The 27,738-nt window shown below is 52.4% G+C and overlaps 1 protein-coding gene across 4 annotated transcripts in view; it reads left to right on the forward strand.

Annotated features, from left to right (window-relative positions):
• Window positions 1-27,738, forward strand: part of SETD2 (SET domain containing 2, histone lysine methyltransferase) — a 52,757-nt gene that overhangs the window by 13,818 nt on the left and 11,201 nt on the right. Inside the window, exons 3-15 of one of the 4 annotated variants that reach the window (XR_005255804.1) lie at window positions 1,015-5,420; window positions 6,327-6,458; window positions 7,301-7,429; window positions 8,609-8,732; window positions 9,753-9,830; window positions 10,073-10,170; window positions 11,297-11,423; window positions 12,672-12,806; window positions 13,150-13,278; window positions 14,433-15,095; window positions 17,927-18,170; window positions 23,327-23,375; window positions 23,846-23,934. Coding sequence is in view for 2 of the 4 variants with exons in the window: in XM_038127760.1 (XP_037983688.1) it covers window positions 1,015-5,420; window positions 6,327-6,458; window positions 7,301-7,429; window positions 8,609-8,732; window positions 9,753-9,830; window positions 10,073-10,170; window positions 11,297-11,423; window positions 12,672-12,806; window positions 13,150-13,278; window positions 14,433-15,095; window positions 23,327-23,375; window positions 23,846-24,029; window positions 26,583-27,264 (6,936 nt within the window). In the remaining 2 variants the exon portion in view is untranslated. Of the gene's footprint in view, window positions 1-1,014; window positions 5,421-6,326; window positions 6,459-7,300; window positions 7,430-8,608; window positions 8,733-9,752; window positions 9,831-10,072; window positions 10,171-11,296; window positions 11,424-12,671; window positions 12,807-13,149; window positions 13,279-14,432; window positions 15,096-17,926; window positions 18,171-23,326; window positions 23,376-23,845; window positions 24,030-26,582; window positions 27,265-27,738 lie in introns of those variants that run through there. The other 3 variants (XR_005255805.1, XM_038127760.1, XM_038127761.1) reach the window with 3 other exon arrangements.

Consider the following 27,738-nt stretch of genomic DNA (forward strand, 5'->3'; position numbering starts at 1 on the left):
GGTGGGAAGGACGTGGAGCTTGGAACGGTCGGTTGAACAGAGGTGACGGAGTCATCATGCATCGCTGGGTCCTGATGGGAATTCTTGGGGAGTTGTTAATTAATGCTGGTCTAGGCCTGAGCCTGGGAGCTTGCAGGAATTAGTGATGACCAGGAGAAGGCTGCTGGGGGGAGGTGGGAAAGGATGGGGTTTAAGTTCCTGCTGTAATGGTTGTTGGTCTGGTTTATGTTGCACCCAAATTCCAGAATCCCAGAATGGTTCAGGTGGGAAGGGACCCTCAAGATCATCCAGTGCCACCCTTGCCATGGGCAGGGACACCTCCCACTGTCCCAGGCTGCTCCAAGCCCTGTCCAGCCTGGCCTTGGGCACTTCCAGGAATCCAGGGGCAGCCTCAGCTGTTCTGGGAATTCCATCCCAGCCAGGAATTCCTCATTCCCAATCTCCCATCCATCCCTGCCCTGGGGCAGTGGGAGCCATTCCCTGTGTCCTGTCCCTCCAGGCCTTGTCCCCAGTCCCTCTCCAGCTCTCCTGGAGCCCCTTCAGGCCCTGGCAGGGGCTCTGAGCTCTCCCTGGAGTGTTCTCCAGTACTGGAAGGCTGCATCCCAGTGGATTCACATAAATAAATGCACTTTAAGCTTAAAACTCAGGATCTTTCGGAGCCTGGGACCACAGAAACAGCATAAAAAAGCAGAGTTTTGCCCTCAATTAACTTTATAAGCTGAACTCTCTTTTTAAAAAAATAAGAATTAAATGATAGAAGGACTTTGAGCTTGGTCATTAATAAGTCAGATGAAAAGGCTCAGCCCAAACCTCAGAGGAGGCTTAGGTTCAAGCTGGAGAAGTCTGAGGAATTGATTTTTTCAGGACAGAGCCAGGCAATAAAGACAGACCCAGGATATGCATTTCTCTTTTATCATCATGAAAAATTCACCAGGTGAAAGAAAATGCTGCGGAACTGAGTTCAAACCCCCCAAAATCCAATTCCTCCAACTCCATCTTCTTTTTCTTCCACAGGGCAAACCCGAAGCGGTGCCGAGAGCCGGTTTTATCAAAGGCCCCGTGTTCAAAGGCGTCGCTTCGAGCCGCTTTTTGCCCAAAGGCACCAAAACCAAGGTTAACCTTGAGGAGCAGGGAAGACAAAAAGTGTCTTTCAGCTTTAGTTTAACCAAGAAAACTTTACCCAATCGGTTCCTGACTGCTCTGGGAAACGAGAAACAAAATGAAACTCCCACCCCTCCAGCGGTTCCCCTTCCGACTGATTTTAACCCCAAAAACAAACTGGACCTGGGGGACGCCGCCAGTTCAGCCGAGGAATCTTCACCTCCAAAACCGAAGGTAGAACTGGGGAAGATTCATTTTAAAAAACATTTACTGAACGTCACGGCAAAGCCACCCCCGGCTCCGGCGGCACCGCTCCCGGCGCCGGTAACGGAACCGGCGGCCTTGGCCGTGGATTTCCCCCCCACGCCGCCGCCTCCCCCGCCGCCGCCGCCACCGCCGGCGTCACCGATGCCGGTTCCTGGAGCCACGGCCCCGCCGCCACCGCCGATGACACCGATGCCGGCGCTGCTGCTGTCGCCGCCCGGCGAAGCCGAAGCCCCCGTGCCGAGGGAGCCGAGCCAGGCGCTGCCCAGGGAGGCCTTGGAGCCGGACGCCAAGCGGGATCCGGCGTCGCGCGGCTCGGAGGAACGCGTGACTCAACCTGCGCCCGAGCAGACGGAGATAACCCCGCCGAAGGAAGATTCCCATATTGGGAAGGAGGATGAGGTTTCCGACGGCTTGAAGGGTGCTCCCGTGTGCTCCCGGAGGCAGGGGGCCAAGAGGAAGTTCTCCCAGTCGGACGGCACGCTGCAGGGCTCCGAGTCCGACGAGGATTCCGTGAGGACCTCCTCCAGCCAGCGGTCGCATGAGCAGAAGATCTCCAGCACGGAAAAGGAGAGAGATTCCAGACGGAGCTCTACGTCCCTCCGGGGTGATGACCTGGGCAAGTCCTCGTCGCGCTCCAGGTCGGACAGGGATGAGAAGTACTCGAGCTATTCCAAATCAGACAGAGACTCGCGGTACTCGTCCTCCCGCTCCCGCTCGGACAGAGAGAGGAGGCGAAGCCGGTCTCATTCCCGTTCCCGCTCCGATCGCAGCTCCCGAACCAGCTCCTCCTACTCGAGGTCGGAGCGCTCGCATTACTACGACTCCGACCGCCGGTACCACCGGAGCTCCCCGTACCGGGAACGGTCGCGCTATTCCCGGTCGTACGCGGACAGCCGGGCGCGGGAGAGCTCGGACTCGGAGGATGACTACAGGAGGACACATTCCAGGTCCAGCGACTCCAGGCGTACGTCCTCCCATTCCTCCTCCTCCTACAGAGACTCGAGATCCTCTTACTCCAAGTCGGACAGGGACAGCAAAGTGGAGTCGTCTCATGCCGACGTGGACAGGCGAGGGAGGTCGTCTTCAAAAGCGGATCGAGATTCCAAAAGGACTTCTGAAAGTGAAGTATCCAAAAGGTGCTCTCCCCTCGATGAACTGGGCTATCGGAAGGGGACATCCCATTCCAAGCCCGACAGTAATGTGAATTCCTCCCGCTATAAATCCACCCCTTCCAAGGCCCCCGCACCAAAGCCTGATAAATTTAAGAGTTCTTTCTGTTGTACAGAATCGATTGAAGAAATCAAGTCCAAGTCTAATTCTCTAGATTTAGAGACCTCTTGTGTAAAGAACAATGAGATCAGGGTGTCCAGTGTGAAAAAGTTGGAAAGGGAAAAGACGCTTTCTCCGTTAAATCAGTTCAGCGATTCTCCGGCTTTGCCGAAGGCCGACGAGTCCAAGGCGGGTTTGACAAACTCAGAATCCGAGGAACTTGCAGCAAACGAAGGCCACGACAGTGTTAAGGAGCAAGAAACCTTCTTAAAGGCAAAGCTCGATCCATTGAGAACGTGTTTCCCCACGGAATCGAGCGTGAATGGCTCCCCGGAGGGTCAGGATGAGGGTCTGGCAACTTCCAGTGCCTGCAAAGCAGAGGATGTCGCTCCATCCTCGGACCACGGCCCGGGTCCGTCGGAAGCATCGCCTGCCGTCAAGACCAGCCCGTCATATCCGTTGCCATCCAATGGGTTTGAGATCACGGATGTGTCCCAAGAGCAAGAGCTGGATGATTCCCGGGTCCAATCCAGCGAGTGCAACAGCCTGTTCCAGGAAGCGGAGGCTCCGGAGCCGCAGCAGCCGGAGGAAGCCGCCCCTCTCCCTGCTGTGAATGTAGATCCCGCTAACGCTGTCCTTAAGAAGCTGGATGAGGAGGTGACTCCGTGTGACAAAACCAAAGAACCTGTTTTTTGCTACATTTCCGATGATGCCACCCCTGGTTTGTACCACTCGGAAGTGGAGATCGAAGCGGAACCTGCGGATTTGAAAGCCACGTCCGAGACTTTCCTGGACGTGCAGGTGGAGCCGCAGACGGTGACGTGCGGTTATGACAGCACGGAAGATTCCCATTCCAAGTCTGCTGGGGAGGATGAACACGGCCATCCTTCCCATAAAATCAGCCTGGCAGTGGAAAGCTCGAGTAGGGATTCCTCCCAGGATGGCTGTTCCCAGAGGCTCCAGTCGGATCATCCCATGCCGGAGGAAAGTGTCTCTTCCAAATGGGACGTGCCCCCACCGGGTGTGTGCCAGGAGGCGCTCCAGCATTCGGAAGCCGAAGAGATGCTGGAGTTGGATACTCAGCACGTTGATCTTGGCTCAGCAAAAGGCAAGTCGTCGTTCCAGAATGAACATTCCTACTATTCAGAAGTGCCACTGGAGCACCGTGGCAGAGAGGTTGTGGAAGAAAGTGCTGTTTCCACCGAGGGAGCTGAGCTGGATGAGCTGAGGGTTCAGTGTCCCGGCGTATCGGCCGAGAGGGATGAGGGAAGCGAGCCCTTGGTGGCCTCCGCTTTTCCAGACGCTTTGTATCCCTCCTCTGATATCATTGTCACTGCAGAGGACACGGAGATGGTGACCCAAGCCCCAACGTGCGACAGCAGCGGCAACGCCTCGGAATTCCTTCCTGCTGGCCACGACGATTATTCCGACACGGGGGACAGCGACAGCGAGGGGGGCAGCGAGGACAGCGACACAGAGGACTCGGATTCCGATGATGGGACGCCGCGGAAGAGGCTCCAGTCGGTCGTGGTGGTTCCCAAGAACTCCACCATAGCCATGGAGGAGAGCAGCCCGGGCTCCTCCCGGAGCAACAGGCGCTTCTCCGACCACTGGGATGATGAGCGGCCCGAGCCCAGCAGGCCTTACTATGAGGAGAGGCCAGAAAATATGGGGAGTAAAGGTGGTCCCCAGGTGGAGAGCCGATGTTCTCCCAGAGGGATGGAGAAGAGTCTGGCGACCTCCACGGAGCTGAGCAGGAAGGAGCCGGAGGAGCTGAGGGCAGATCAGTGCCAGGCCCAGAGCGACGGCGTGGACAGCACGAGCCAGGCGGACCTGACGGCCGATTCCCATGGCAAAGTGGGCACGGAGGAGAGGATGGTGCTGCCAGACGTGGTGGCCATGGGGAGGCCCGTGGGCCGGCCGGAGGAGCAGCCCTTCTGTGTCCCAGAGAGTTTAGAAAGCACCGACGCATCCCGGCACCAGATGAGCTCTTCCAAGCCTGACAGTCGGCAAGGACAGGGCGGGCTGAACCAGTCCGGCCTTGGAGACTACTCCAGGCTGGATGGTTTCCGTGCCCCCGAGGAGATGAGTGCTGCGGGTTGGGACTTCTCCCAGCCGGAGAAGCCCAGCAGCACCTACCAGCAGCCGGACAGCAGCTTTGGGATGTACTCGGGCTACGTTTACCAGCCGGGCCCGGGAGCCTATCCCAGCTCCCAGAGCTACTGGCAAGGCAACGGTTACTGGGATGCGAGGGCAGCCAGCAGAGCCTCCGTGGTTAACTACGAACGCATCCAAGGGCAGGTGCCCGATTCCCTCACGGAAGACCACGAGGAGTTTGAAGAGGATGAGCGTTGGGATGAGGAGTGCAAGCCCCGCTTTCCCAGCCCATCTGGAAAATCCCAGATGCCCGAGCAGAAGGAACAGGGCTCGGTGCAGGCACACGAGATCAGCAGCAATTCCACCAAGGAGCCGGTGCCGGGCGGGGAGAAGAAGGACGAGGTGAAAGCTTTGGAGAAAAACGACGTGAAGGAACGAGGCCCGCCGAAAAAGAGGCGGCCGGAGTTGGAGAGCGACTCGGAGAGCGATGGGGACTCCGGGGAGAAGAGGAAGGGGAAGCTGGAGGGGGAGCAGGTGGAGCCAGCACCTCAGGATTCCTCCATGGTGGGCAGGTTGTGCATCATGGATGACTTCAGGGACCCCCAGCGCTGGAAGGAGTTTGCCAAGCAGGGGAAGATGCCCTGTTACTTCGACCTCATCGAGGAGAACGTCTACTTGACAGAGAGGTAACTGCTGCTCTATCCTTGTTTCAAGTGGGATTTAACTTCCATTTGGTTCCAGGTTGGTTGGGTTTTTGTGGCCAAATTGGCATCCTTTGGAGGGAGGGGCAGGGATGTTGCATTCCCCACATTTGGCAAAGCCACCCCAGGCTCTTTTCTCCTAAAGAGAATCACCCAGTTTGCTCCAGACAGTCCCAAGTGAGCAGAGTTGGAAAATGGGAGGATCGGAGGGCAAAGTTGATTTATTTGTACCCTTGTTTATAGCTTTACCAGATCCTGCCTGTTTAATGTCCCCAAATGCCAGCTCGCTCCCTTTCTGTTGGCACAGGGAATTCTGTCTGGGTGTGGAAAAGCTTTTGGACAACCAGGCACTTTTCCAAAGGCTTTGGTTACTTCCATGTCTTCATTTATCATCTCAGAGGAGCTTTTTGAGATTTAATGGCCACAATTTGATTTTTTTTCTTACAGTTTTTTTTTGCCTTGTTGGGAGGCATGCTGCAGAGCATTCCCCAAATCCTTCATGGAAGCTAAAATATGGATTAGTGGGTGCCCTGCTTTTTGCCTACCTCTTGATTTTCTCCTCATTTTCATCCTTGATAGCAAAGCAGAAGCTGAAGTAACCAAACCCTCCAGTTTGCCTTATTAAAATATGGGTGTCCAAATAAACATAGACAGGGTGGAGAAAGGGAAAACAGCTAAATATCCTGGGAATTCTCTTTAAGAAATCGCCTTTTGTCATCACAACGTCCTCACCGAGCCGAGTGTCCTCGGGTGTTCCTGTCCCTCAGGTTATCAATCCATACGTCGAGAAATTTAGTTTCCATTTTTTCCAAAAACCACTGATCAGGATTGAGGAGGAGTTTCTCCACCTGGCTGCTGTCTCACCTGTATTTCCATGCCTTGGCTTCCCAGGAAGAAGAACAAATCCCACCGGGACATCAAGCGGATGCTGTGTGAGTGTCCCCCTCTGTCCAAGGAGGAGCGGGCGCAGGGCGAGGTGGCCTGTGGAGAGGATTGTCTCAACCGCCTGCTCATGATCGAGTGGTGAGTTGGGCTCCAAGGATTGGCCTGGAGGTGTCCTGGGAATCCCTCAAAAACCTGGGAATTCTTGGGAGGTGACAGGAATGATAATTCCAGGTGAAGTGTCTGTGCTGGCCTGGAGTGACCTTCGGAGCTGCCAGCAGAAGCTGTGGCTGCTCCATCCCTGGAAGGTTTCAGGGGCTGGATGGGGCTTGGAGCAGCCTGGGACAGTGGGAGGTGTCCCTGCCCATGGCAAGGGGATGGAATGAGATGGTCCTCAGGGTCCCTTCCCACCCAAACCATTCCATGATTCCATGATTTCAATCTTTGGATGATCTGCAGGAGATCAGCCCTCGCAACCTCCTGAATCTCCTTTCCCCAAAGCCTCTCCAGCCTATGGCTGGTGTCTCCTTCTCCCTCTGGAAGAGCTTTGCTGCTCCATGGATGCTGGAGGCAGGGACAGGGTGCTTGGTGGGATTCCCCCCGGCACAAGGATTGTGGAAGGATTGGAATTACCTGGCAGAATCCCAATTTTTGCTCTTATCTCGTAGGGCAGACGTAGGGCAGGGAATATCTTGAAGAAATAACCCCCAAAACAAAGGGAGAAGAGCCCAGTTCTCCCCACTGGGATGCCCTGATACAGAAATACAGGGGGATCAGCATTCCAAATGTTTTTATCTTTCCAGAAATAAACGATCTGCATTTGCACGTTGACAGTCACGTGGTTGTGCTTTTTATAGCAAACCACATTTGAAGGTTTCGCACGGAATTTCTCATGATTATTTGGCATTTATTTCCCATCTGAGCCCTTCCCGCTGGCGCTGTTTTCCTGCTGGGAATTGATTTGCTCCCTTCCCTTCCCTCAGCTCCTCCCGGTGTCCAAACGGTGACTACTGCTCCAACCGGCGCTTCCAGAAGAAGCAGCATGCTGATGTGGAGGTGATCCTGACTGAGAAGAAGGGCTGGGGGCTCAGAGCTGCCAAGGACCTGCCATCGTAAGCCTTCCCTCTTCCCACAGCCTTTTCCCACCCTTTTATTCCCTCCTGAAGGGAAAAGGGCCTGTGGGGTCTGGATATCCCGGACAGGGCTGAGGTTCTTCCCGCTCGTCCTCGTCCCTGCTGGGTGTCCCTCTTCCTCTCTGGCATCTGCCCATCTGTTGTTTGATCTCCCACTCTGGTTTTGCTCTTCCTGGTTTCCCAACAGCCTTTCCATGGCTTGTTCTTGGGATGAAGCTGCCTCCCCTTTCTCTGTCCCTGCTTCATTCCAGTTGTGTCCGTTCTTCTCTTCCCATCTCTGCAAAACTTCTCTTCCTGAGTCCTGCTCCTCCTCCCCTTTGGACAACAAGAAGATCCAGAGGGGATCTTTCCCCCTGTTGTTAATTCAGGATTGTCATTCCGAGAGCTGGGTTAGGTGAAGCCTGGAAAGGAGAGAGGAGTGAGGACATTGAAATCTCCTGAGGCACAAGGGGAGGATCAGGATGAGGAGACCAAGATGAGGTTTCCTGGGAGAAGGGAGCATCCTGGAGTGTGTCCAGGGCAGGGAACAGAGCTGGGAAGGGGCTGGAGAGTTCCTGAGGGAGCTGGGAAGGGGCTCAGCTGGAGAAAAGGAGGCTCAGGGGGGCCCTGTGGCTCTGCACGGCTCCTGCCAGGAGGGGACAGCCGGGGGGTCGGGCTCTGCTCCAGGAACAGGGACAGGAGGAGAGGGAACAGGGCCAGAGGAGGCTCAGGGTGGATACTGGGAAAATTTCCTCATGGAAAAGTGTTTTCCAGCCCGCTGCAGCTGCCTCTGGATCCCTGGAAGTGTCCACGGCCAGGTTGGATGGGGCTGGGAGCAGCCTGGGACTGCTCCCAGTGTCCCTTCCCATGAAATGTTGGAATGGGACGAGCTCAAAGTTCCCTTCCAACACAAGTCCTCCTGTAATTCTGTGAATATATTGGATTTATAGAACAAACCCTGCACCAAGGTGAGCTTCATCCTTCTGTCACCTTCCCACGTGACAGCATCAAATCCCAAATTCATCAGAATTCCCTGAGGTTAAGGCACGTCATCATTGCCACACCACCAGGATGGCCAGGCTGGGAGTTGTGTTCAGAGAACCACCTGAACAGGGATTATTTTATGTTATTTGTGTGGGGTTTTTTCCCTAAGAAAATGGATGTTTCTTCCTCTTGCAGCAACACTTTTGTCTTGGAATACTGTGGGGAAGTGCTGGATCACAAGGAATTCAAGGCTCGGGTGAAGGAATATGCCCGGAACAAGAACATCCACTATTATTTCATGGCCCTGAAGAATGATGAGGTGAGCAGTGGGATTGCTGGGATGGGATTGCTTTAGGAAAGGGTGGATTTAGCTGAGTACAGCACCAGCTCCTTGGGAACCCATGGAGCAACGTCCTGAATCCATTGGGAATGTTTCCCTGAGGAAAGGAAGCTTCAAGCCTCAGGATTTTTTAACCCATTGTTCAGTTCCAGCAAAATTCTGGCAGCTTAAATGTATCCCAGTGTCCTCAGGGGGGGGAAAGTGTCTTTCCAAAGGAGAAGATGGAGCATGGCTCACTGTTCCATGGGAGAGAAGTCTGGGAACGTGCTCCAAGCCAAACTTGCCCTTTTTGGGTGCCCAAATACACCAAAAATCCACATTTCCTTTCACATTAATCTCCATGAAATCGGGATATTTAGGGCTGGCAAGAGTCCCTCTGTGCAGGATTGCCACTGGAATATTTATATGTGGGATATCTTTAATTATTTATGGCTGCTTCAGCTCTGAGGGATGTGGAGCTGTTCTCTCTGCCTGAGAACAAGGGGATAAATAGAAATTCCATCTCTTATTCGCCTTGTCTCTGCTGTCAGGACTTTTTGGGTCTGGGGAGCTTGAGAGAAAAGGAGCTAAAAATACTCAGAGTGGTTTTTCCTGGGTGTTTTTCCTCCTAAAATAAGGATTTTTGAGATTGTTTTGTGATTTTAAGTGTCACAAAGGAGCATTTCCAGTTATAAAATGAATTTTTGTTTCTGGGATGACTTTTCCCTTGGAGTATGAGGTGTGTGGGAGAAGAATTCACTGTCCCAACCTCTCATGGCTGTATCAGAAACAAAATCCAGATCTGCATCCAGCTGGAGAACTCTGGAAAATGAGGAGCCGTGTACCTAAGTGCTCTTTTTGAGGGGATTTAATGTCCTAGCAAACCCCAATCCCTGAAATAAAGATGGGGAATATAAAATAAAGAGTGGGAAAGGAGATGATTCCCACATGGGTTGTGTTTGTAGCTTTTTCCCATCCCAAGGAATGAGCCTTTTCCCTGCACTTCTTGTCCCTTTTCAGATCATTGATGCCACCCAGAAAGGAAACTGCTCCCGCTTCATGAACCACAGCTGTGAGCCAAACTGTGAGACCCAGAAGGTAAAATGCTGGATCCAGTCCAGCAGCTCCTCCCTCTGCAGACCCCAGAGTGGAACGTTTTCCTTCTTTATTTCGGGGGTTTTTCTTGCTGTTGTGTCAGTGACATGACAACACCTGGATTCCAGCCAGGCACTTTGCCTGGTTTTAAGCTCCCCAGGGCTGCTTTTGCCAGGATTGGTGTGTCCAGGGGAAGCAAAGCTGGAGTTGAGGCTGGAATAACTCCTGGCATCCTTTTTCCACAGTGGACTGTGAATGGGCAGCTCCGGGTTGGCTTTTTCACCACCAAGCTGGTCCCGTCGGGCTCGGAGCTGACGTTTGATTACCAATTCCAGAGATATGGGTATGTCCCCTTTTCCTGGCCCAGGAATTCCTGCTCTTCCTGTCACTGGTCCTACTCCATCCCTTTCCCAGATAATTCCCTTCCCTGCTTCTTCCTGTCTGATTATTAATTAGGCTTTGCCATATTCCTCAAGAATTCCCGTTCTTCCCTTCCCACTCCTGTTTTATGGCTTTGCAAGCAGCTGAGGAGCTGGAAAACCCCCTGGATAACACATCCCCTCTTCCTGGCCTAACCCAGGGCTGCAGGGAAAGCTCCAGCCTGGAACTGGGATCCCTTTGCTAAACCTGAGCCTAAGAGTCCTCCGTTATTGTTTGGTGAAGTATAACCTAAGGAACATCCCTCCCTTTTCCTTCTGGACCATTCTCCAGGCCCTTCCTGTAAGCAGGAATGAGGTTTAAGTTGCATTTTAAGATTATTCCTCATTCCTAGAAATTCCTGGATTTGAGCTTCCCTGCTTCTTACCACTGCAGAGCCACGTTCCTCCAGTGGGTTCCACATATTTAAAATAAACCATTTTCCCAAGAAACTGTGGAATGGAATTAAAAATGTATGGTGTGTCAAGTGGGAAATACAGAGGCTTGGAAGAAATATTCCTTGGGAACTATATTTATTGCATTTATTGTATTTATTGTATTTATTATAGATATTGTATTTATTATCCATGGCTGAACATTCAAAACAAATTTTCCATGTGGATTTTGCTGCTTCCATGAATCCTGAGCTCATTCTTTATCCAGTTTTGAGCTCTCAAATTCAATATATGAGCTATAAAATGGTATGAAATGCAGGCTTTTCCTAATGGGTGTATAATCCTGAGGATAAATTCCTTAGGAAAATTAGGATATTGATGGCAATGTGGGTAAGAAGCTGTCAGCCCCTCCAGCTCCACCTTTTCCTCTCTGATTTCTGGTTCTTGACCTGTGGAGAGCCTGGAAGTGAGGCAGGCTTGGCTTTCCAGCTGCCACAACTCAGGATCCTGGCAGCTGTGTTGGGAATAAAGCCTTTATTTGGATTTTCAGTGGCTTTTCCATGCGGAGCCATTCCCATTCCTGGCTTCCGAAGGTGCAGAGGTGGCTGTGGCTGGGGGTGAGCTGTTGTTGATTCTCCCTTTGTGTCCCCCCCACAGCAAAGAGGCCCAGAAATGTTTCTGTGGCTCCTCCAACTGCCGGGGGTACCTGGGGGGGGAGAACAGGGTCAGCATCCGCGCGGCCGGAGGGAAGATGAAGAAGGAACGCTCCCGGAAAAAGGACTCGGTGAGTTTGAGGACTGAGCCCAACCATTCCCCAGCACTGCCAAAACCACCCACGTCCCCGAGTGCCACATCCTCGTGGCTTTAAATCCCTCCAGGAATGGGGATTCCATCACCAACAACCCTTTTCCATGAAGGAATTTCCCCAGTGTCCAACCTGAGCCGCCTCTGGTGCGGTTTGAGGCCATTTCCTCTCATCCCGTCACTGTTCCTTTGGGAGAAGGTTACTCCTGATGACCTCAGGGTTCAGTGTCTTCAAAGGGTGGATTGATTATCTTGGAGGTCTTTTCCAACTCCACTGTTTTATTTCACAAGGTCCCTCAAGGTTTGTGTTTTCTTGGATCTTCAGTTAAATCCAATTTCCTCTCTCCTGGTTATTTAAAGTCCCACCAGAGAGTGACATTCCCAGGTCCAGTATTTGCTCATCCATAGCTAAACTCCACCATAAATTAGATTTAAAAATGTGGGTTGCTTTCCACGATTTTAAAACAGTGATGGAAATTGAACAATATTGGCTTTGCCATTTAGGGCATCACCTGAAATTTGGCAGCTCCAAGGGCAGAGTTTCGCCATTTCCGGGTTGGGAGGTGGAATTTTAGAGTTGGAATTTTAGCACGTGGAATTGCAGGGAAGGGTTCATGCCATGTGGAAAAAGTGCAGAGAATACAGAGCAAGAGGAATGTTTTTTGGGTGAAATCTTCTGCAAGAACCTGCATAGGCTCTTCTTTAATTCCTACAAATTGTAATTATTCCATCCTTGAAGGGACAAACCTGTGTTCCTATGGAGAAGATTTATTCCTAATTCCTTCGGGAAGTTTAAAAATGCCAGTTTCATTTTAATGTGCTGTATCAGAGAGTGAGGAAACCAAGAAATAATTCCTAAATCATTTATAGGGTGTTTTAAAACACTAATTAGTCACTAAATGAGAGGGTGATATTTCATTGTCCGTGTGGAGAGGGACCCTCTGGTTGTAAGGATTAGAAATCTGTTACAGTTTATAATCCATAAATCATTACAAATTTATAAAGAATTTATGCAACTCAGAATATAAATAATAAGTTTTACCTGCAATTAAAGACAATTTCCTAGTTTGTTTTCCTGCATGAAAGGATAAACTGAGGGCCGGGAGGGTTTTGGTGCAACCAGCTGGAATTTCCAGCAGAGCTGACAGGTTTTCCTGAGGGAAAAGGGAGCTTGGAGTCAGGGAATTGCCTGGCCTGAGCCTGAGGGTGTTTTGCTGTGGCTGTGCAGGTGGATGGGGAGCTGGAGGCGCTGCTGGAGAACGGGGAGGGTCTCTCTGATAAAAACCAGGTGCTGAGCTTGTCCCGGCTCATGGTGCGCATCGAGACCCTGGAGCAGAAGCTCACCTGCCTCAAGCTCATCCAGGTGAGGAGCGGCCTGGGAAGGGGAGGGATCCACGTCCTGCTCAGGTGACATCCTCAGAGGAGCGGGGGGAGTGTGGGAGGCAGGTCCTGCCCTTTTTGCTGCATGCCAAGCTCAGCTGAGCAGCTCTAGGACCCTTCAGTTTTATTCCCCACTATGAGTGGTTGGAGTGGTCCTGCTGCTGGATCCCTGCTCCAATCCCAGCAGTTCCAGCCACTCAGATCAGCTTGGACCTGCTCAGGTGCCAAGTTCTGGCTCTGCCATGGCTTTGAGCATGATCCCAGTGGAGCAGTTTTCCATGTTTTTGCCTGGAAGTCTCTGACTGTTCCAACATCTGGCTCTCCAGAACACGCACTCGCAGTCCTGCCTCAAGTCCTTCCTGGAGTGTCACGGCTTGTCCCTGCTCTGGATCTGGATGACGGAGCTGGGCGATGGCAGAGGAAGCACGGCCAACAACCTGAAGCTGCAGCTGGAGGTCAGTGATTCCCTGGGACCGGGAGCTCTCACGGAATCCTCGAGCTGGCAAAAGCCCTTTAAGATTGAGTCCAGCCATTCCCCAGCACTGCTGAGGCCACCACTCGCCCTTGTCCCCAAGTGCCACATCCACAAGGCCCTTAAATCCCACCAGGGATGGTGACTCCAGCTTGTGCCAGGGCTGGCCAGCCCTTTTTGGGGAAAAGGGTTTTGGCAGCTTTGCTGAATGCTCGGGATCGCGAGGATTTTCTTTTCCTTCTGTTTTTTTAAATAGAAATTCGTGCCAAGTGTTCATGGAAAACAACCTCAGGTGCCTCAGAACTACAGGCCTGAAAGTTCTGCCCTCAGGCAGATCCTTAATAAACGGAAGGAATTTGCTCCTGTGGTTTTCCTTAGATTCCTGACATAGATTCCATGAGCCAGACTTAAAGGTTGTTACTGTTGCTGTTTATTCCGTGCTGAAGCACAGGGAATTTGAGATCCTGACAGTCTGAGGTGGAGCTGGAATGTTTCAGTTTTCCATAAGCAAGTTGGGATTAGATGCCCAAAGACTTCTGGAAGTTCAAGGCCATCGAGTCCAGGCTGTGCCCGATCCCCACCTTGTCCCCAGCCTAGAGCACTGAGTGCCACCTCCAGGTGTTCCTTGGACACCTCCAGGGATGGGACTCCACCACCTTCCATTCCAATGTTTAACACCCCTTTCCATGAAGAAACTCTTCCCAAAATCCATCACCCATGACCTGTGACTGTCATTGAATAGGTGAGATCAGATATTTAGATTTTAGATCTTGGGATATTGGGGAGGAATTCTTGGAAAGGTTTAGATCAGTGGTTAAGAAAGAATTAATTCCTCCTGTGAGGGTGGTGAGGTCCTGGCACAGGTTGTCCAGAGAGGTTGTGGACTTCCCATCCCTGGAAGTGTCCACGGCCAGGTTGGACAGGGCTTGGAGCAACCTGGGATAGCAGAAGGTGTCCCTGCCCATGGCAAGGAGAACTGAATGAGCTTTAAGGTCCCTTCCCAAACCCAAACCAGGATTTTATCATCACCTTGATATTCCAGAGTTAATTCTTCCTGAGTAAAGTGAATTATTCCAGGTTGGACACAGCTTTAAATCCTCCTGGCTCTGACAACACCCTGCTTGTCCTTGCCCTTAGATCATGAAGACCCTGGAGCTGCTGCCCATCCCTACCAAGAACATGCTGGAGGAGAGCAAGGTGCTGCCCATCATCCAGCGCTGGGCTCAGACCAAGACGGCGGTGCCGCAGCTCAGCGAGGGCGATGGCTACTCCAGCGAGAACACGTCCCGCGCCCACACCCCCCTCAACACCCCCGAGCTCTCGGCCAAGCAGAGCGTGGAAGGCGACACGGACACCCCCAAGAAGCTGGTGTTCCGCAGGCTGAAGATCATCAGCGAGAACAGCATGGACAGCGCCATCTCGGACACCACCAGCGAGCTGGAAGGGAAGGAGGGCAAGGAGGACCTGGACCAGCTGGAGGCTGCCCCGATGGAGGTGACAGAGGAGCAGCAGCAGCAGCAGCAGCCACAGCAGCAACAGCAGGACATCAAAACTGCTGTGGAGGCGCCCGTGGAGAGCAGCAAATCCCAGCCTACGGAGCTGGAGGCCGAGCCCGAGGCAGAGGTCAAGGAGAGCAATGGAGCGAAGCTGGAGGAGCCCATGGCCATGGAGACACCGTCACAGGATGAGGAGGAAGGAGTTTCCGACGTGGAGAGCGAGAGGAGCCAGGAGCAGACGGATAAAATCGTGGATGTGAGCGACCTGGCCACCAGGCTGCTCGACAGCTGGAAGGAGCTCAAGGTAAGAGGCAGCTCCGTGCAGCTCCAGCACCTGGAGCTAAGGAAAACGTGGATTTGGTGGTGGTGTGGTGCACATGGGGCTGGTTTGATGTCTTTTGGTCAATATTTGGTAACTAAATGGCCTTTTCCACACTAAAAGTGCTTTCTGTGTAAATCCTCTGGTGGCAGCTGCCCTGGGTGTCACCTGGGAATGTCCAGGTGTTGGTGAAACCAGCAGCTCGTTGGGTTTCACAGGGACACCTCGGTCATCCCCTTAGACTTCCAGGGAAAGGGCAGCTCTGAAGGACTGAGATTCCCGTGAGCATTTTGGGTGGCAGTGGCCCACATCCCTCGACGTGGAAACAGATGGATGGACTGCCTGCTCCTGAATTCCATCCTTGGAAGTGTTCAAGGCTACTCCTAAACGCCCCATTCCTGAAAATGTCCAAGGTTGGATTTGGTTTGGAGCAGCCTGGGATAGTGGAAGGTGTCCCTGCCCATGACAGGGAGTGGAATTGGATGATCCATAAGGTTCCTCCCCAACCCAACCATTCTGGGATTCTCTGAGTTGAGTTATCCCAACATTCCCAGCTTTTCCTGTCCTTTCAACCTCTGCTTTTGGTCTGCCCCGTGTGGAGCCTCCAGAGCAGGGTCTGTTGGCCATGTCGAGTTCTCTCAAAGGCAGTGTTGGATCAGCCCCTGGGTGTTCACAGTTGGAAGTGCCCAGATTTGGGTGTTATTTGGGACTTCAGTGGTTTCACTCCCATCGAGGTCTTCTGGAGCAGAAAACCTCTTCAGGAGAAGGGTTTGGTGGCTCCCTCTGTCCTCCGGAATCATGTCCCTGTCCCACAGGTGGCCAGTGGGATCTGCAGCCAGCACCAGCTTTTTGGGATGTAGGATGAGATTCCAGTAACTGTTCTGAACTAAAAGAGGAAAGATTTAGCTCAGTGGAATTAAGAAGGAATTCATTTCTCCTGTGAGGGTGCCCAGAGCAGCTGTGGCTGCCCCTGGATCCCTGGCAGTGCCCAAGGCCAGGTTGGAGCTTGGAGCAGCCTGGGATAGTGCAAGGTGTCCCTGCCTGTGGCAGGGGTGGCACTGGATGTCCTTTAAGGTCCCTCCCCATCCAAACCATTCCATGGTTCTGTGGATCTCACTCTCCACTCAACTCTTCAGCCATTCCTTGGGTTTCTTCAGATCTTTGGAAACTTCTCACTAACCTTCTGCTCCTGGGGGATTGCATTCCATGTATCATTTCATATTCCTTACATTCCAGGGTAGGAGGGCTGGGAGCTTCTTTAACAAGCCCAAACCCAGTGATTCCTGAGGATCCAGCAGGAATTGAAGGCACTGCCACAATTCCAGCTTCTTGTGGGCTTGGTGGGACTTGGAGGCTCTTCTGACCTTCTCTTAATCAACCACCAGCCCAGCTTTAATTACTGGAAGTAGTTTTAAGCAAATTCATGTTTTCTGATGCATCGTAGAGCTAAGGAGTTTATTTACCCATTGACTTTGATAATGAGTAATGATTGAAAGATGTTAATTAAAATAACGGGTGTTAATTGTGCAGCGGAACCAGCGCAGGTGGGGGAGAACTCACCTTAAGCTTTGCTTGTGCCATTTCTGGAACTGCAAGCACAGGGATTTAGAAATGCAGAGATTCCCGGGAGAATTCAGGCACATTTTGCCTCAGTCTGAATTTTTCAGGAGGATCAGATACTCCTGAACTTGCACAGATTTTGGGCACCGTCATTTGTGACACCAATCTTAGAGGGGAAGGGGTGAGGTAAAACACATTTCTGTAGAGAGGTTGGGTTGTGCTTTGGCGTTTTCCTTCCTTTTTTCCAAGTGGATCTGATCATTTACCAGATTTGAATTTGCAGGCTCTTGGTGTGGTTTTCCTCTCAAAGCAACACCCTCAGGTTGAATTTGTGGTTCAGTGGGGAAAAGTCCTTTTCCATTGTTGCCAAGAGAATTGTTAAGGTTGGAAAAGACCTCCAAGGTCAAGTCCAACCTGTTTTAAACTAAAAGTTAAGTCAGGCCTTAGTCCTGCTCTGCTTTGGAGGCTTGTTTTGGGTATCCAGACTGAGTTTCTCCTTTGGAACAGCTGTGTTCCCTTCCACACTCATGTACACGGAACAGCACAGAGAAAACCATAAAATATTAATAAAATGTGTGAAATTTCACAAAACTCCCCAAAACGTTGGTTGAAGACCAAATTTGATCTGGTGGTGTCGTTTTATCCCCAGGATTTGTGTTTTCTTTGGAGCTTGGAGAAGCTCAGCTTGGGAATCTCCAGAGTTTTGTTGAAGTTGTGGTGGGACCATGGAGTCCCAACACATTCCCATATTTTGGATGTGGATTCTCATCCTCTCTGTGTATTTATTCATGAACCTCAGGTCGTGGTCTGGTTGTAGGGATGGGGTTGGATCTCATGAGCTTGGAGTAATCCCAGCAAATCCATCCCAGAAAAGCAGGATGGTGACACGGGGCTGTGACAATTCATTTCTCTCCTATAAAACAATTGTAGGGAAACTGGGAGCTGGGAATTTATCCTGTCCTGGACTTTTTCATGGTTCCAGGAGTTAACTGCCTCTGTCCAACTCTCACCTCATGAGGTGCCACCAAAGCCCACCCCGGATGTCTAAAAGACAAACCCAAGCTGGAAGGGGGATGGATAATCCACCCCCAGGTGCCTTTCCCAGCACATCCAAGCTTTGGAAAAGCCGGGATTTTGGAGTGGTGGAACACCTGGCCTTGTCTGGGGGGCGGGAGGGTCGGAAACGTCGTGACTTAAGCGCTGTCCTCTCCAGCCTTGCTGATGACCCCCTTGTAATTTCCACCGTTTCCATCCAGCTTCTCCGGGCAGCCAGAGCTGACCAAGGGGCTCCTTTTCTCCAACTCCGTGCGGAAGAAGGGAGAGGACATAGCGCGAAGAGCCGGGAAGATGGTTGGGAAGCTGGCTGATGCATGAGCAGTTGATAGGTGAAAGGAGGACAGAGGTGGTTAACTCGGGGATGCCGACGTTATTTTGGTGCGTCCATTGCCGGCAATGGACGTCGCTCCGGGGAAATCCCAGCTCCTGGCCTGAAAGGATTAAGTGAGCTTAATTTTTTTCTCTACCTCTACACACAGGACTTGTAAGTCCTTCCAGGGCTCCAACACTCCGACTCCGACACCCCTGGCACGACACACACTCACATTCCCAGTGGGATGAGTTTTCAGCCCGGGCTCGTGGGCGCCGTTCCCGCTCTCCGAGGAAGCGCTGCATGGCTTCTCCCGGGCTGAAAACTCCCTCCCAGTGCCAAAACACCCGGCAAGGGCACAGCTGGTGGTTCCACGTGGTTCTCCCAGGTGGATTGTGCTCAGGTGAGGCTCCGTGGGCTGATCCGTGTGGAGAGGCCCGTGCCGGAGGCGACACGTGGTGTGATGGCCAACAGGCCTCTTGGAATCACCGGAACACGCTGTAGGGCTGAGCTTGGGAAGCTCTTCCCAACGTCCTCTTGAGGGCTGAGGTTGAGTAGCTGAGCTGAGGGACAGAGAGGACCTTTTGGTGCCACTCTGCCTCGTGTGGGATCGAGCTTTGGGAATCTTCCCCCACCCCAGAGGAGGCTCTCACCTTGTGGGAGTTGTGGCTCTGAGGATCCACAGGTCCTTTCCTTGTGACTTGGAGAAGGTCTTGGTTTTAGGAAAAATCTTTTGGAAGAGCCAGTCTTGGGTTTGAAATGTTTTAGTTGGATACTTCTGGCCTTGTGAGCGTTTGCGGTGACTTGGAGCTCAAGGCTGAGTCCTCACCCTGACTTGGGCCAAAGTGGACTTTTTTTTGCACTTAATAATCATGGAATCAGGGAATTGGTGAGGTTGGAAAAGCCCTCAGAGACCATCGAGTTCAGCCATCCCCCAGCACTGCCAAGGCCACCACTGCCCCTGTCCCCAAGCGCCACCTCCACAGGGCTTTTGAATCCCTCCAGGGATGGCAACTTCCCCCTGCCCTGGGCAGCCTATTCACTGCTGGACAACCCTTTCCATAAGGAATTCTCCCAATATCCCACCTGATCCTCCCCTGGAGGCCATTTCACCCTGCATGGGACATCTTGGGTGACCAAAGGCAGCTGAGCTTCCATCTTCCCCTGGGATGATCTTTCCAAGTCTCCTCTGATTTATCCTGGTACGGCCCCTTGAAGCTGCTCTTGCCTGTCCCTTTCCCAGTGGAGCCACCTGGAGTGCCTGGATCCGACTCCAGCACGCACATCCCGTGCTTTAATCAGGAATTTTATAATTTGTTATAACTTAGAGCAAGGAATAGCTGGGGAAAACAATAGGATTGGGGAGCGGCCAGGCCGTGGTTTGCTGTGGGATCTTCTGGCCTTCAAGCAGGGATTTCATGGTGTTGGTCCTTCCTCTCTCCCTGCTCCATCCCTTGGGCTCACCTTGGAGCTGCAGGGGAAAAGAGCAGAGGAGAGAGGAAGGGAGGGAAGAGGATCCAGCCTGGTAGGGGATGGATTTGGTTGCTTTGTTCCTTCAACATTCAACAGAAGTTCGTGGAATCATAGGATAAACTCATGGAATCATTAAGGTTGGAAAAGACCTCCAAGGTCATCAAGTCCAGCTGTTAATTCAGGAATGACTGGCAGCTGAGGGACAGATGTGTGAAGAAGGTTCCATCAAGACACAATCTTCCTTTCCCGCTGCGGAATCCATCCTGCAGCTCTCTCCCCTTTCCCAAGCCAAGGCTGGGTTGTGCCTGAGGCTGGACAGCCTAAATCCCATTTTTTCCCCCCTCTTTTGTGTCGAACGGACTCGTGTCACTTTTCCTTCTGCATTTAATTTTCCGTGCAGTCCCTTCAAAGTCGTGCTGGAAGCTCGGGAGCCATTTGGAGCCCGTTAGCGGCGGTCGCGTTGATTGAGGAATTCTGCAGCTCCGAGCCAGCAGCTTCCGTTTCCAAAAATAAAACTGGCTTTTCTTGGGAGTTTCCCCAGCCTGCTCTGACCACCATCTGCTTTTCATGGAGCAATTTGGACAAATCCCTCCGTTTGTTCCTGGTTCAAAGCCTCTGCTGCCTCCATCTTCCCGCATGGAATGGATGCTGGAGGCTCCATTGAGTGGAGCTGGAGTTTCTCTCCACCAGCACGGAGCTCACTCCCTGCTCATAATTACCTTGGATTTGGGGCTTCCTGGTCCTTTTAGGGCTGGCTGGTTTGTTTGGTGGATCCTGGAGTGGGCTCCCCCAGTGTCCTGGATAGAGCAAGGTGTGGCAGAGCAGCAGTGCCAGGATTGCCAAGTCCCCTTACTCCAGGTGCTCCTTATCCTGCTTTTCTTCCCACTGAGCCTTTTCCCAGTGATTTCCATTCCCCATCCTGCTCTTTAATGGGACAGGTCTTTTTTAGGAGCTTTTTTTGGGTGTAGTTTAGCTCTTCCCAACACTTGCATTGTCCTTGTGGATGTCCGTGGTGTTCATCCATGATCCCATTCCTTGGTGGCTCCTCGTTCCCCCTGGGAACAGCCAGGGCAGACTTGGGGGGATTTTTTTGGATGTGCTGCTCTGAAAATGAACATTTTTAGGAGTTTAATGTTGCAAAGAAAGAAAAAAAACCTGCAAAACCCATTGGTGGAAGGTGATTTTGGGGCTTCAGAACCTGCCCCTGTGGTCGCCTCCGTCCCACATGAGGTAGGGAGAGGCAAAGTCATCCCTGCCATCCATAGCTGTGGAATTCTGAGGGAAAATGAAATTAAATCCATGGATTATGGCTGGATGGGGCTTGGAGCACCCTGGCCTGGTGGGAGGTACCCTGCACGTGGTAGGGGTTGGAACTGGATGAGCTCCAAGGTCCTTGCAGCCCAAACCATTCCATGGTTCCATGATCAGACATTACATGGATTACATCATTTATAAATATGTAAATCCTGTATAATTATGGGCTCATTCTGCATCCCTCCCCACCCCAAACATGGAGCTGCTGTTTTGTTTCTTTACATTTCATCTAAAAAACTGGATTTGGAGTATTGTAGCCCATAGCAAACACATAAATAAATTTTAAAAACTTTACTTTGAAGGGCATTTTTCGGGAATTTCAATGCCTCTCTTTTTTTTGTAGATGCTTCAAACTCCATGTGGTGTGTTTGGGCTCCACGGAAAAGCAAAAATATCTTTAAAAACCTAAAAATCTTGGCTCAAATCCCTTTTTTTTTAGCCAGCAGCAGCACTTTTGAAGTGGTTTTGCCTCGTGGACAAGCCACAGCAGGGCTTCTTCTCCTTCCCTTTTTTTTTTTTTTGCTGAAAAAAATTCTCATTTTTAGCCCATGCAGTGCTGGGGGTGGACACGTTGCTAACGAGCCCCCTGAGCCACCCGTTAATTAATTCCCAAACAGCTTTAAAAACTCAAGGAATTGAATAAAAAAGGGGATATTCTGTAAAATCTGAGCGTCAAGTCAAGGTAAACTCCACATTTCTGAGCATGTGGAAGCCTTAAATTCCCACTGGAGCAGCCTTCCCCCTCCAGAACAGTCAAATCCACCTTTTTTTCCCACTCTGCCTCATCCAGGGCCTAAATAAAGGATATTTTAGGGAAGGTGCCCTGGGAAAGCTGGAATGGCAGCACAGCTCCCCAAAACAATGTATTTGTGTTAAACTGAGCATTTCCTTTGTGATTTATTGGGATTTTTTTGGGATGCAGCTGCTGCTCCAGCAGGGATGCTCCATCAGGCACAATCCAGCTGGTTCATCACATTCTGCTGGAAATGACTGGGAATTCTTGGGAATACTGTATTCCTTCAGGAAGGGAACAGAGCAGGAGCTTGATAGAAGCTGGAATTAAACAAAAATGAGCTTTTTTCCCCAACTTTCCAGCACTTGGACAGTCAAAAATGCTGTAAAACCTCTGTGGGATCATGAACATCACAGAGGTAAAATGGGATTTACACTGGGAATGCCAGAATATTCCAATTAAAAATACAGTGGAGCTTGGAAAGGTGCTAATAAACCTCGTTTCTTGGTTGGGGGGATGCACAGTTGGTTCCAGGGACGTGGGAAGGGCTGTTCCTGCCCAGCCCAGGGGGTTGAACGAGGACATTGTGCTAAGCCTGCACTTTGGGTGGTTCTGATCCTCATTCCCAGCTCTTCTTCCCTTTCTTCCCATGGTGCCATCTCCACCTGGAGTTGCCAGGGCCTTTGGGATCATCCAGTGCCACCCCTGCCATGGCAGGGACACCTCCCACTGTCCCAGGCTGCTCCAGCCTGGCCTTGGACATTCCAGGGATGCAGGGGCAGCCACAGCTGCTCTTGGAATTCCATCCCAGCCAGGAATCCCTTCCCAATCTCCCATCCATCCCTGCCCTCTGGCAGTGGGAGCCATTCCCTGTGTCCTGTCCCTGCAGGCCTTGTCCCCAGTCCCTCTCCAGCTCTCCTGGAGCCCCTTCAGGCCCTGGCAGGGGCTCTGAGCTCTCCCTGGAGCCTTCTCCTCTCCAGGGGAGCATTCCCAGCTCTTCAGCCTGGCTCCAGCCCTGCAGCAGCTCCGGGGCCTCCTCTGGATGTCTCCAGCATCTCCAGGTCTCCCCTGTGCTGAGGGAGGAGCTGGGTGAGCAGAGGGTTTGGGGGTTGCTGCTGCTGAAGGCCTGGGGGGTGTTGGGGTCTCATCTCAGCAGCTGCAGCAGCTCCTTGGCCGAAGGGCTCGCTCAGAGCTGGGCCTGCTCCTCCTGCTCCTTCCCCTGGGATGCTCCCACATCAAACCCCAGACCTTGGGAGCATCGTGGAAATGTCACCCTGTCCCCAGCGAGGCTGTGGGAGAAGCCCAGGGGGGGTCCATGAGCAGGGGGAGCAGATGTTGCCCCCCAGAGCCAGGCTGGCAGAGCCATGGAATGTCTCCAGGCAGAAGGGATCTGTTGGGATCACCCAGCCCAACTCCCTGCTCCTTGCTGGGTCATCTCAAACTGCCTTGGAGACCAGGACAGGGACAACAGGAGCTGCTGCTGGGACACTCTTCCGTCACCTTGGAAGGTGTTGGACCCTACAGCTCTGCCCGGAGCTCTTTGCCCAAAATCCCACTGAAATTTTGGCCCAAAATTCCACTGAAATCCATCAAAAATCAAACAGGGAGCAGAGGAAATACATGGAAAGCACCACAAAACCCCCAGAACTTTCCTTCAAGAGCCCCTTTTCTGGTGGTTTCTGGTAAATGTGTGATTTATGGGATTCTTGGCAGTTTGGGGTGGTTTTGGGGGCAGCTGGAATTCTGACCCTGCTCGTGGCTTTTCCACAGGAGGTCTATCGCATCCCGAAGAAGAGCCAAGCAGAGAAGGAAAGCAGTGGTAAGTGCTCACCTTCTCCATGTTCTCCTGTGCTCCCGTGAAACTGCTCCGTTTTCCCAGTTGGGAATGCCAGGGGATGTTCTGCCTCCATGGCTCCTCCTCCTGGGAAGCAGCTCCTGGGAACAGGGAGGATAATCTGAGCCGTGCGTGAGGAGAGATGGGGCCCTGAGGGTGACGTGGAACAACCTGGAATTAAAATCATGGAATTGGTGGGCTTGGAAAAGCCCTCCAAGACTGAGTCCAACCATCCCCCAGCACTGATCCATCTCCCCAAGTGTTGTCTCCATGTGGCTTTCAAATCCCTTCAGGGATGGGGACTCCCCCCTTGCCCTGTCCCTGGCCATCCTTTTCCATGAGAAATATTCCCAATATCCAGTTGGGAATTGAAACTTGAGGCCGTTTCTAAGAGAGGGGAGCTCTTAACACCCAAATGATAAAGATTCCCTCCCTTTTTTCCCCTCTTTTCCCAGCAGCTGACCGTGGGAGAGACCCAGCCGGGCTCCGGGATCAGACCCCCACTCCCAAGAACCCCATCCTGAGCCGAGAGCGGGATCCCGAGCGGCAGAGCCAGAGCAAGGAGAGGAAGAGACGGAGAGATTCCCTGTCCCCCCCGTCCTCGGCCTACGAGCGGGGGACAAAGAGGCCAGAGGACAGGCAAGTGGTGGCAGGGAGCTGCCATATTCCAGGGATCTGCCACGTTCCCGGGAAAAACCTCCAGGAAAAACCGTCCTGGAGATCTTTGGAATCCCCCCAGGAAGGGGGAGGGAGTTTTCTCCTGGAGGAATCCTGGGGGTGAGGTTCAATCCTGGTCGGAGTTGGGTGGTTCCTGGGTGCTGGTGGCTTCTCCTCTGGGATAACCTGCACCTCCATCCTCAGGTGTGTTTTGGGAATGAGGTGGGAAATGAGGGGAGCTGTGCCAGCTCCTGCACAGAAATTAGGGATCCCGGAATGGTTTGGGTTGGAAAGACCTTACAGCCCATCCAGTCCCACCCCATGCCATGGGGACAGCTTCCATTTCTCCCTCTGTTTTAAATCTCAGAGCTCATCTGTATCCCAGGAATAAAATCCTGGAGAAGATAAAGTGGGGAAAAGGCTTTGTTGTCAACAGCCCCTATCTCTAAAAATCCAAATTGCATCAGAATCACGGAATTCCTGAATGGTTTGGGTTGAAGGGACCCTCAGGATTATCCTGCTTCAATCCTGCCATGGCAGGGACACCTTCCACTGTCCCAGTTTGCTCCAAGCCCTGTCCAACCTGGCCTGGGACACTTCCAGGGATGGGAAATCCAGGAATTCTGGGATGCAGCCCTCCTAATGCAAAGAGCTCCCTGGATCCTTCCAAACCCATTCCATTCTCCTGCTCCACCTCTTCCCAGTGTGCTGGGAATTGTTCTGGGAATTGAAGCAATCCCTGCCTGTACAGGAGGAAGCAGTGCCCAAGCCAGGATTCCTAACTCCAAACCTTCCTTGGCCGAGTGGTTATTCCCTAAAAATACCTGCAAGGACAGCAGTCCAGGTGGGTGTGATCCCAGCAGGCTGCTGCCAGGTCTCCTGCCTTTCCTTGGGAATGGTGGCATCACTGCCACGGCTGAGCATGCGACTCCCAATGAAGAGAAGGAAAATATTCCGTGTCTTGCAGTTCAGAGGGAATGGGGATGGTGTTCGAGGCAGCAGAAACACCACGGAGTTTCCTTTAAAGGAGTCAGTTCTCTGTTGTCCCTCTCAAAGCCACTCCATAATTAGGGAACAATTGGTGCCGGGTCAGCCAGACGAGGAAACCTCGCGTTGAGCTGAGCTGGGAAAGTTGGAAACATCTGGATGAAAAATACAGATGTAAATCTATCCCTCTGTAACCAGGCTGGAAACATCCCCAGGAAGTAAAACCTGGATTTTTGGGGTTGTTTTAAACAGAACAAGCGTTTTTTTTTGGGTGAGCAGCTGCTGCTCTGGCTCTTCCCCCTGTGCCGTGTCCGTGTCGGTGAAGGACCAAATTCCCTCTCTGGGAATGTTCTCCCCATTCTGAGCATCCCTCTTTGTTATCCCACGGATTTAATAAGGAAAATAATCAAATAGATGGAGAAAGGAACGCTAAACCCTCGGTTTCCTTCTTCCCACTCCCTCCATGGCAGCTGCTTCTCTTCCAAACTCTCCAGGCAGTGCCAGGAAAGACTTTAATTAGGGAAATCAAACTCCTCCCGGCAATGAGGTTCCCATTAAGGGATCCTGCAGCTCCTCTGGGAATGCCTGGAAACAGCTCCAGCGGATCTGTTGGTAGCAATGTGCTTTTGATATGTAAATGGATCCCAGGAACACAGAATATATGGAGAATATCCTGGATGCTTTGTAGAATCCATTATATTAAGGCTGCAGAGCATTTTTCCTTGTAATCCCTGTTTTACCACACTCATAACGTCTGGAAATATCCACCTTTGATCTGAAATTTTCCTTGGTTGGGCTTTGATCAAAGTCCTTAGGCTTTTTTTTTTTTCCCCTCCTCCTTTAATTCCCTGGAAAAATCCCTCCAGCTGCTGTGTGTTTTGGGATGAAAACTCTTAAGGAATTAAAAAAACCCATCCACACCATTATTTTTTTGATGCTGAAGCTGCGGTCTGGGAACGAGCAGAATTCCAAACAGGAATGTGCTGCTTGTGATTCCCTTGTTCTTTGCCGTGTCTGCAGCTCCCACGTGGGGGTTCCGGACTGGAAGGATGGAATTCTCACCCCAGCCCTGGAATTTGGGGGGAAGGTGCTGCGTTGTGAGTCGCTCCTGTTTGGGAGTCTCTTCCAAATTCCTTGTTTGTCCTGCTTGAGGAAAACATGGCAGTGTTTCCAGCAGGGCCTGTTTGGGATACCCTGCGGATTGTGACCTTTCCTTGGGTTCTCTTGGAGATGCTCCCTCCCTCTCCAGGTATCCCAGAGCAGCTCCTCCAGACAACTTCTGTGGCATCCTTGGATCTCCATCAGCACCAGGCTGACGTTGGCCAATCCACTGGGATTGCCCATCCTCTGCCCTGGCTCCCTGCGGATGAGCAGGACCACCGGGTGTTGCCCTTGAGTTGGTCAAACAGCTGGAAAAAAGGGAATATTTTTAGGAATTAACGCCGTTGTTGGGCATTCCAGGTTTCCCACCGTCCCTTTAGCTGCTGGAGCCCTGGGCCTGCGGCTTCCTGGGGCCTCACGGGTGCTTTCCCTGTTCCCTCTCTCCAGGTACGACACCCCGGCGTCTTCCAAGAAGAAAGTCCGGCCCAAGGACCGCAACAAGCTGTCCACGGAGGAGCGCCGGAAGCTCTTCGAGCAGGAGGTGGCCCAGCGGGAAGCCCAGAAACAGCAACAGCAGCTCCAAAACCTGGGAATGACGTCCCCGCTTCCCTACGACTCCATGGGCTACGGAACTCCCCACCACAGCTTCATGGGATACCCTCCGGGGTACCCCATGCAGGCCTACGTGGATCCCAGCAACCCCAACGCCGGCAAGGTGCTGCTGCCCACGCCCTCCATGGACTCCATGTGCTCTCCGGCGGGATACGCCGAGCATTCCCAGACTTTGGTGGGGCACGCGGTGGAGCCGGCCCTGAGCACGCCGCAGCCGGTGCCCGTGGTCCAGCACGTGGCCGCCGCCATGGAGGTGACGGCGCCGCAGTACGTGGCGCAGGGCGACGCCGTGGTGCACCAGGAGGCCAACGTGGCCGTGCTGCCGGTGGCCGCGGCGGGGACGGTGCAGAGCCAGAGCTACGGCGTGTGGGATTCCGGCCAGCAGCCCGCCGTGGCTGTCCAGCAGCCCTATTCCCCGGCTCAATCCCAACCAGCCATCTACTACCAGGGCCAGACCTGCCAGACCGTCTACGGAGTGACCTCGCCCTACTCGCAGACCACGCCGCCCATCGTCCAGGTAATTCCAGCTGGGAACGCCCATGGAACCAGGGGAGCCAGCTGGGAAAACACTTGGAGTTACTCACTCTGTGCTTCTCTTATCGGAGCATCTTCTTGGCTCTTCCCGGGGAGCTTCCTACCCAGGAGTAGGAGGAAAGCGCATTCCAGGGTATTTTCCGTCTACAAACGGCATAAATTGGAGAATCATGGAATCCTGGAGTGGGTAGGATTGGAAGGAACCTTAAAGAGTGTCCAGTGCCACCCCTGCCATGGCAGGGACATCTTCTGTTAGCCCAGATGGCTCCAAGCCCTGTTCAACCCTGGACATTCCATGTGATGGGAGATCCTGAGAACTTCCAGGGATGGGAGATCCTGAGAACTTCCAGGGATGGGGATACTGAGAACATCCAGGGATGGGGATACTGAGAACTTCCAGGGATGGGGACACTGAGAACATCCAGGGATGGGAGATCCTGAGAACTTCCAGGGATGG

The sequence above is a fragment of the Motacilla alba genome, chromosome 2 (genome assembly GCF_015832195.1).
Source record: "Motacilla alba alba isolate MOTALB_02 chromosome 2, Motacilla_alba_V1.0_pri, whole genome shotgun sequence".
Taxonomy (NCBI): Eukaryota; Metazoa; Chordata; class Aves; order Passeriformes; family Motacillidae; genus Motacilla; species Motacilla alba.